The sequence below is a fragment of the Enoplosus armatus genome, chromosome 23, assembly GCF_043641665.1.
Source record: "Enoplosus armatus isolate fEnoArm2 chromosome 23, fEnoArm2.hap1, whole genome shotgun sequence".
Lineage (NCBI taxonomy): Eukaryota > Metazoa > Chordata > Actinopteri > Centrarchiformes > Enoplosidae > Enoplosus > Enoplosus armatus.
Window position 1 is genome coordinate 445001 of NC_092202.1, and position 10000 is coordinate 455000.

Here is a 10000-nt window from a genome sequence, read left to right on the forward strand (position 1 = left end):
TGTCGAAAAAGAGCAGCGAATGCAGGAAGTGGAGACGATCACTTCTTGTTTCTGTCACACACAGTGAGGTGAGGGTGGAGAGGCTCTGCTGCAATTACGCAATGCATTAATTCAAGGTGTGTGTGAGGTGTGCACACACACACACACACCTGCAGGGTTTGTTTGTTTGTTTGTTTGCAATCAGTAGTTTTTAAACTTTAAATTCTTAGAATGACCATTCACACATACTGTCACACGGCAAGCAGTCTAAAGGCCTTTACTCTGATTGGCTGGATGGTTTCAGGAAGTGGTGTGAAGCCACTGTGGTGTGTGTGTGTGTCGTGTCTTGACTCGTTCTCCCCACATTCTTCTTCTCCGTTTCCTCTGCAGCTCAGTTCAGACCTGCTGATCGATCGTATTCACATCTTTTATTGAAGTAAAAGTACCAATACAACGATGTAAAAATACTCCATCACAAGTTAAACAAAGTGTGTGTCATTGATCCCAGTGTTATTGGACTGCTGAAATTCTTTAGTCAAACAGAAATAAAAGGCAAGCCAAACTTTATTTATAAAGCGCCTTTCATACTAAATTGCAATACAAGGTGCTGAACAATACAATGAAAACAAACAGTCATATTAAAACAGTTTAGGGCTGCAACTACAGTCATTTTCAGAATCAATTAAGCTGCCAATTTTATTTTATACAGTGAAAAATGTCCATCTCAGTTTCAGTCTTTGTTTTGTTCAACAGTCCAAAACCATATTCAGTTTATTGGGATAAAAAACAGAGAAACACATTTTAGAAGCTGCAACCACAGAATTATTGACACTTTTGCTAGAAAAACAACTTTAAGGATTAAACAATTATCAACTGACTAATCAATTGATTGACTAATCATTTCCGCTCTAACACAGCATGGTCATGTGTCAGTAGGACAGTGTGTGTTCCTGCAGTGAGTCAGCTGACACAGTTAAACAACACACAGTCAAACCAGCCAAACCAGTTTCATGGAATTCATGGAAACACTGGAGGAAGCCTTCAGAGCCGTCTCCCTCAACACGTGCTGCCCACGTGCCCTTCAGCCAGACACTGTGTTTGGACCGGCTTTTTATTAGGTGGAACCTCGACGTTGACTTGTGGTAACAAGCTAAAATGTCATTTGAGACAGGCCTTTATTTGATCTGGTTTCTACTTTAGTCGGAGACCTCGCCATGTTGATGTTTGCTGTGTTCCATTAACAACAAACGTTAGCCAGCCAGCTGATGTGGCTAATGTTAGCTTTATCCGGGGATATCGTTATCTCTGAATAAACGTTTATCAATCCATTTAAAAATCAGAGACGTGTCAGTGTCTCAGTGATCAGTGATGGTTGTCTGTCCGTCCACAAGGACGCTGCAGGCAGGATTAAGCTGCTGTGATGGAGACCACTGGTGATGGTGACTCACTGACTCCATGGCAACATTATGCTTTCTGTTTACATCCCCCAAAGCACCATGGGAACTGTAGTACCAACATTTGGACCATGATTATCCTCAAATAAAACCAAGACGAAGAAGAACAAGTGGACATTACTGAGGCTCAGAATGTCCCATCAACATGAGTGTATGTTGATCAGACTGTGAAACAAAAAGGACACGGATGCCATATTTAATTGTGATTGGTGGGTAGTTCAAGGGGCCTGGGAATATGGAGTATTCCCTCTGATCGGCCCCTGGTGGTGCTTTTGTTGGTTTATGCTTCAGGCCAGATATGATAATAACCAGTCTGTCTCTCTGCCTTTCTCTCTCTCAGGTGGATGAAATTAAGAAGCTGGCTAATGACAGGAAGCTTTTCCCCGAAAGAGGCGCTTTCATCGCAGGAAAGAAGTGCATGATGTTGCGAGATAATTTAGACACGGAGGGCGTATACACCTTGGACATGAAATCTGCGAAAGACGCTGATGGCAACGCGTATGGACTCTGCGTCGGCAAGTCCAGTACAGGTAGGGAGGGATACAGACAGGTAGAGAGGCAGACAGGTAAAGAGGGATACAGATAGGTAGAGAGGCAGACAGGTAAAGAGGGAGACAGGTAAAGAGGGAGACAGGTAGAGAGAGCGACAGGTAGAGAGGCAGACAGGTAAAGAGGGAGACAGGTAGAGAGACAGAGACAGGTAGAGAGGGAGACAGATGGGTAGAGAGAGAGAGACAGGTAGAGAGGCAGACAGGTAAAGAGGGAGACAGGTAGAGAGGCAGACAGATGGGTAGAGAGAGAGAGAGACAGGTAGAGAGGCAGACAGGTAAAGAGGGAGACAGGTAGAGAGACAGAGACAGGTAGAGAGGCAGACAGATGGGTAGAGAGACAGAGACAGGTAGAGAGGCAGACAGATGGGTAGAGAGAGAGAGACAGGTAGAGAGGCAGACAGATAAAGAGAGAGACAGGTAGAGAGAGAGAGACAGGTAGAGAGGGAGACAGATGGGTAGAGAGAGAGAGACAGGTAGAGAGGCAGACAGGTAAAGAGAGAGACAGGTAGAGAGAGAGAGACAGGTAGAGAGGGAGACAGATGGGTAGAGAGAGAGAGACAGATAGAGAGGCAGACAGGTAAAGAGGGAGACAGATGGGTAGAGAGAGAGAGAGACAGCCAGACAGACAGTCACCTCCTGAGAGGGGTAATTCAGGGCAAATGTTCCCCACAGAGCTCTACAATGTTAGATTTGAATTGTTAAAACTCCTTCTCTAAAGATAAGACAGGTGAATGTTTTGTCGTTGTTGTTTAAATAAATCACAGTTTGACTCTCCTGTCTCACCCAGCTGTCTGTCTTTCTGCCTGTCTGTCTGTCTGTCTGTCTCCACAGCTTTAATCATAGCTCAGGGCAAAAAAGATGCCACTGGGGGGCAGTTGGCCACCAGGGTGTACAAAATGGTTGAGTACCTGCGGAAGTCCAACATGTAAGACAAGATGGCCGCCATCCCCTCCTGTAGCCACCGACTAACATGGCTGCCTCCCTCTGCACATCAACTCAAGAAAATGGCCGCTAATCTGAGCTTCTTTTGTTTTCGTTATTATTTTGACCTTCCAGGCGTATTTCTGCTATCAGGGATAAATAAAGTGTTAAAAGTTTTATTCTGTGTAATAAGCGAGTGATGAAGCTGAACACACAGGACGAGTGTGTGTGAAAGCTGTTAGCATGTTCACATCCGACCTGACAGCACACTGTTTTGTGGGTGTTTAAAGCAGGCGGCCAGTGTTTTTACAGTTTTTTACAGTGGAGAAGGATCTGTGTCCACTCACAGCTCTGTGGAATCACATCACACACCTTGAAATAAAAAGGCAGACATGTTCATTCATAAAAACACTGTGTGTGTGTGTGTGTGTGGGGGGGGGGGGGGGGGGGGATAAAACATAATAGCCCAGCCCAGCCTCACAACCTCAGTATATGATCATGTGGTCCCCTGTAGTCCAGGTACAGGCTGGTCTTAGAGCATGCTCGCCGGGTGGTGCATTAAGCCAGTGATTAAGGTAGCAACCTTTTTATTAACTGCCGAGGAATAATAATGCAAATCATTACCATAACCATCACAACGCCATCCTTAATATTATTGTATTTTTGTGCATTTTATGTACTGTTCACAGACAGACAGGTGTTCAGACAGACAGACAGGTAAACAGACATTACTATTACTGTTTTCCTGAATACTGTTACTACTATTAGTACTAATAACACTAGTAAAACGAATACCAATTCTAATAGTTCTATTGCTACAGCAATTACTATCACTATTACTGTTTCTGATACTATTACTGCTGTACTATTATCACTAGTATTACTAATACTATTACTGCCCCTGTTGCTGCAAATACTACTACTGCTACAATTACTGCAATTGCCATTATTGCCATTAGTATTACTAATATTATTACTACTGCTACACTACTACTACTACTGCTCTCTCTACTGCTGTAATTCTGCCACCACACCATATTACTTCAGCTACTGCAGTCACTTGTAATGTTACCAGCTGAACTGTAGTACAGTTACCATGTTACATTATGTGGATGGACAGCAGGCAGAAATTACTCATGTACAAATATAACAAAGTAATCTTTGCGCTGCCTGTGTCTCACATTCAAATGTACTTTATTGATAGAGCAGGTTGTTTACGTTGTGTGTACGTGTTACAAAGAGATGAAGATATTACTGTGTACTAATACTGCTGAAGACGAGATGACCGCCGGGTCTGTGTTGACCCCCCCCTCCCTCCAGTCATGTGCAGTTATATTTAGTAGTAAAGGCTACAGGGACACTGGACGGGCTGCAGTGTGTGTACAGTAACTCAATGTGTGTGTGTGTGTGTGGTACAGTTAAAGGTGAGTGTAAAGGGTAAGGTGTGTGTGTGTGTGTGTGTGTGTGTGTGTTGGGGTTAGTGCCCTTTGCAGTGAATGCTGAGCCGGTCTCACATTTCCCCTTTAGATGAACTTTGACCTTCTCTATCTGAGTTAGGGACCGTCGCTCTAGTTCACGCCACAGAGAGAAACAAATAAAAAATAATGCTAATATATAAAACTGTAATACAATCTGTGTGACGTTAAGTAGTGAGTGGATACAGTCTTTTATTTCTTTTTAATAACAATCCTGCTCTAAGGTCATTGATTTTGCCATCATAGTCCTATCAGGGCTTATAATATGACTGTAGTACTCCGTAGTGAGATTACAGTAACTGTGTGTTAGTTAGTGAGTAGCATCCATATCTTATTTAAAGAAGCAGACCTGAGGCATGAAAATAATAAGAAGAAATACACAAAAGAAGGTCAAGTTCTGAAGTTAATTCTGCACACATGAGTAATCACATTTGTAAATAGATGGAGATCACCATCACGAAATGTTGGATGTCAAAGTTGAGCTTCTGCTAATATGCTAATACTGCTAACACTACTACAACCACCATTGCTACAATTGCTGCTACCAGTGCTACTGATCCTGCTAACATACACTGATGTTGTTAATACTGCTTAACTATTGCTAATGCTGCTACTATTACTGCTAATACTGCTACTGCTAATATTATTACAACCTACAGTATACAGTTAGAACTACTGATCATGCATACCACAAATACCACAAGTACTGTTAGTACTTCTGCTAACTACTGCTAATACTGTCCAACTATTGCTAATAGCTGCTACTACCACTTTTAATTGTTATAGATATGTGATAGATATTGTAACAACTACTGCTATTGCGATTACTGCTGTTACTACTGCTAAGCTAATACTGCTAATATTGCTACAACTACTGCTAATATGTTAATATTGCTACAACCTATACAGCTGCTAATACTAGTACTAATCTGCTTCTACTACCAATACACTAATTCTTAATGAAACTGTAGCAACCACTGCTAATATGCTAATACCGGTAACTCCCACCTCCTCTGGTAATGCTGATTCTATTACTGCTAATATACTTAATACTGATACAACTACTGTTATTACTGCTAGTACTGCTACTACATCCAACAATACTGATCCATCTGCTAATATGCTAATATTACTATAACCTGTACTATAAATTATTGTTGATACAGCTACTACTGCTTTGAATCCTAAGTCTTCTACTGATAAGCTGATACTTGTAAATACATAACTATTTTTTGGTGCCGAGTTGTGCATACAGGCTCCTCTTCTATTGTGGTGTTAAACATTTAGGGCTTTAATACGTCTTTCATGAACTGAATAAAGATTTTACAGTATTGATATATTAGTATTAGTATTAGTTTTAGTATTCAATCCCTGGGTCAGCTCTTTGTGCTGCAGGTTTTTCTGTTTTTCTGCAGTCATGTCCCATGCAGACGCTCCCTGCCTCTCCACCCAGCAACCCCCCCCCCGCTTTAGGGAGCGTCTATAAAAACCCTGCAGCGTGACAGGCAGACACTTTCCACGTCAGTCGGACAGTCAGACGGACAGACAGACGGCCAAAGACGACACCTCCTTTCTTCTTTGACAACACGACTGAGGTAGGCTGAAGCAGGAGAGACTTCTCAGCTCTGGTTGGTCACTTCGTGGACTGACTGCTGTTTGGTTTTTTTTGCTGAGAAACTGTTTCCTGTTTGTTTCTCACTCTGGTCTAAAACAACTTTGGTAACCTGTCAGACCTGTCTCATTTCTTTTATTTTGAAAGTCCAGTTTAGTGTGCAAGTGTTCAAAGGAAGTCTGACACACTGGGTGTTAAATCAGATATTTGTATGCGCTCCTTTTTTTCCAAATCTCCTTGTGTTTCTGATTCTTTATCTAAACTAACAGACAAAAACTTTCAGGGCTTTGACTTTCAGCAGCCTGAAGGTCAAAGTGCTGAAGAGCCGCTGAACCAATGAAATCTGACAAACAGCAGCAGAAGTACAAAGTCCAGACAGACAGACAGACAGACAGATTGTGACTGGCTTGATCTGAAATGTGTATCTGTAGTGATAAAGCTGAGCTGAACACAGTCTATCTACACTGTTTTATTGTGTGTGAACACAACACTTTGCATTGAACCACATTACACTGAATTATGTTCATAAACTAGTACTATTGTAGCAGTGTGAAGAAATAGTATTAGCAGTAGTAGGAATAGTAGTAATTAGCTGTAGTAGTATCAGTAGCAGTGGTTTTAGCAGTAGTATTCAGAATAGCAGTAGTAATTAGAAGTAGTTTTGTCAGTGACAGTAGCAATCATGTAAGCAGTACTTTTCGCAGGAGTAGTAGCAGTATTTTTAGCACATGTATGTTGTTTTGTATATATTGTATGTCCAGTTGATGAGTGTGTGTGTGTGTGTGTGTGTGTGTGTGTGTGTGTGTGTGAGTGTACAGTTAAGTCTTTGTAAAGGCCATACGTGGTTTCAAGTGTACTGTAACCACTCAGCTGTTGTTCTGCTGGCACACGCACACACACACTTATACGGTTACATAAATACTTGTGATTTAACTCCTAATTCCACTACAACTTATACAGCTAGAACTATTGTCGGTGATGGAAGTAGTGGTGGAAGCACTATTGCAAATATGGTGACTAACATTGGTAGAAATGCAGTGACTACTTCGGTTATTGCTGCTATTACTGCCAATATGTTAACACTGCTAATACTGCTACTGCTTAACCGATTGCTAGTATTGCTGCTACTGCTGCTAATATACAAATAATGCTAAAACTACTTACTGACATTCCTTTTACCTTTACTTCTCAGTATTAGCTATTGCTACTGATGCTACTGTTACCGGTACTACCTCGTGTACTGGTAATATGCTAATATTGGTCATCTATCCATAATACCACTATGAGTTTTGTCAAATACTGCCACTATTGGTACAGGTACTTCTCTACTACTGCTAATACTCCTGCAAGCTATACTGCAAGAACAATTGTTAATGCCACTACCATTACTTCAAATTTGATTCTAATACTAATATGCTAATATTGCTACCACTGCAACAACTACTACTGCTAATATTGCTGCTACTATTTCTGCTAATACTGCTACAACTACTGTTATTAGGGCTTCAACTATTGTGAATAATGCTAATACTACTGATATTGCTGCTAAAACAGTTCTGTACTACTACTACTACTACTACTACAAATATAAGTAATACAGTTATACTACACATACCGATTACAGCATTGCTGATACTTATTAAACTAATGCTAATGATGCTGCTTCTACCACTTACACTTCTTCTACTGTTGTTATGCTAACATGCAAGTAAAACTGCCCCTAATACTGCTATTATTTTTGTTGACTATTCACTAAGGATTTTGCTAATGCTACACTTACTGCTGGCATCGTGATATAAAAATAATGATTATATTAATAATAACAATGCTAACCATGCTACCCCTACTGCTAATAATGATACTGCTACTACTTTCTATACTCTTAGCTACAACAGGTGTTAATGTATACCCCCCCCCCCCCAGCCTATTTTTATATTGCTTTGTGGGATTTCAGATATGTTAACATGTTAGTTTCCATCAGACAAAACCTTTAAATTTCTGCTGTCACACTCAGCAGAAACTGTAATGTTGGTAGTTCAGTAACAGCAAACAGGAAGAGACCTGTAGTCATCAGGCTGCTATCATTTCACAGTCACAAATACCTCTTTAAATGTCAAGAACATTAATAAGTGTGTGTGTGTGTGTGTCTGTGTGTCTGTGTGTACTGTAATTCTAAAATAGCAAGGAGGAAGTCATGACCTCTGTAGAAAGGTCAGGGAAAAGGTTAAAGGGTTTTACACACCAGACTTACTGTATTAATAACTCAGAGGAAGATAAGGGACTCTGTCTCTTTAACACCCCCTCCACTGTCACCAGAATGGTCTCTCCCTCTCTCCTATTGGTCCTAGTAACCGCCCATCATGAGTGAAACTCTGTGATTGGCTGTGTGGGAGCGGGTGGGTGGTGTCTGATAGGGGACAGGGCCTGCTGTCATGGAGGCATCATGGTGTTACACAGGATCTCTGCAGCAGGTCTGACACACACATACGCTTAACACACACACACGCTTAACACACACACACACACACACACACACACACACACACTGTGAGTGTGAGTCTGGTTTCTAATTGGTTGTTTCTTGTTGGGGGTTTTTCAAGGTCATAGCTTAATTTCCAGTTTGACAAACTTCAAATTCATTTAAACTTTATTGGCATGAATGTGGATGACACGTTACTGGATACAAACATCGTCACAAAAGGATAAAAATCTTTCGTATTTTTATTAGTAACATTTATTAGTACGATTAGCTGAAGCTGTCTGCGAAGACTGAGGTACGCCAAGGACACGTTCCATTTCTGCTCTAATTATCCTAAAACAGGTCACGTTCTATAACTGCCGTGGATCATCTGCATATACAGCAAACATTTCAAACAGCTCACCTCTGTTGTTTCTGCCCCCCCAGTCAGGATGTCCATCACGAAGATTCATGCTCGGGAGATTCTGGACTCCAGAGGAAACCCCACAGTGGAGGTGGACCTGTGGACAGCCAAGGGTGATTATATCATATGTTAGCCTGGTTGGCAACTAAAACGTTAACAGGGCCAGTTAGTTAGCCTGATTGGCTATTAGCCTGGCTGGCTGCTAAAAAGATAGGTGGAGGGTGTGTTTAGCCTAGCTTAGCTCAAAGACTGGAAGCAGGGGGAAACTGCTAGCTTATCTCCAACAAATCTAATCTACCTTCCAGCAACTCTCTGTCTGTCTCTCTGCCTGTCTGTCTCCCTGCCTGTCTATCTCTCAGGTCTTTTCAGGGCAGCAGTTCCCAGCGGTGCATCAACTGGAGTCCATGAAGCTCTGGAGCTTCGTGATGGAGACAAGAGCCGCTACCTGGGCAAAGGTACGAGCAAGGCAGTAACAGGCACCAACACCGCCGGCTGAGTTGTGACCTTCAGAGTGAAGTGAACGCTCTTGTTTCTCCCTGCAGGTACTATGAAGGCTGTGGAACATGTGAACAAGGACATCACCCCCAAGCTGATTGAGAAGGTATCAGCAAATGATCAATATGTCAAATGCAAATTCATAATAAAGTCACTGTTATTCAACTGGAAGCAGAATTACATGTGAAAAGTATCGACTCCAGCTGTTGTGAATAGAAATGTTTCTTATCTGACGGCTTTAAAATCCTACAATGAACACGTATTTTCTGTCTGCCTGCCTTTCTGTCTCTTTGTCTGTCCCTCTGTCTGCCTGTCTTGAACCTCTGTCTGTCTGTCTCTCCAGAACTTCAGTGTTGTTGAGCAGGAGAAGATAGACAAGTTCATGCTGGAGCTGGACGGCACTGAGAACAAATGTAAGGACTCGTATGTCTGACCTGTCTGTCTGTCAGTCCGACTTGTCTGTCCAACCTGTCTGTCTCTCTGTCTACAGCTCAGTTTGGTGCTAACGCCATCCTGGGCGTGTCGCTGGCCGTCTGTAAGGCTGGAGCTGCAGAGAAGGGAGTTCCTCTCTACCGCCACATCGCCGACCTCGCCGGACACAAAGATGTCATACTTCCTGTTCCTGTGAGTG

At 42.0% G+C, this 10000-nt stretch overlaps 2 protein-coding genes across 2 annotated transcripts in view; both read left to right on the plus strand.

Annotated features, from left to right (window-relative positions):
• The window catches only part of pfn1 (profilin 1), a 4787-nt gene extending 1473 nt beyond the window's left edge, over positions 1-3314 (plus strand). The window contains exons 3-4 of the mRNA XM_070929960.1: positions 1774-1963; positions 2816-3314. Coding sequence (XP_070786061.1) covers positions 1774-1963; positions 2816-2913 — 288 coding nt within the window. The 3' untranslated portion in view covers positions 2914-3314. The remainder of the gene's footprint in view (positions 1-1773; positions 1964-2815) is intronic.
• A 2564-nt stretch (positions 3315-5878) lies between these two features.
• eno3 (enolase 3, (beta, muscle)) overlaps positions 5879-10000 on the plus strand; it is a 7930-nt gene continuing 3808 nt past the window's right edge. The window contains exons 1-6 of the mRNA XM_070929503.1: positions 5879-5975; positions 8898-8987; positions 9234-9329; positions 9417-9475; positions 9713-9782; positions 9860-9993. Of these exons, the coding sequence (XP_070785604.1) occupies positions 8903-8987; positions 9234-9329; positions 9417-9475; positions 9713-9782; positions 9860-9993 (444 nt within the window). The 5' untranslated portion in view covers positions 5879-5975; positions 8898-8902. The remainder of the gene's footprint in view (positions 5976-8897; positions 8988-9233; positions 9330-9416; positions 9476-9712; positions 9783-9859; positions 9994-10000) is intronic.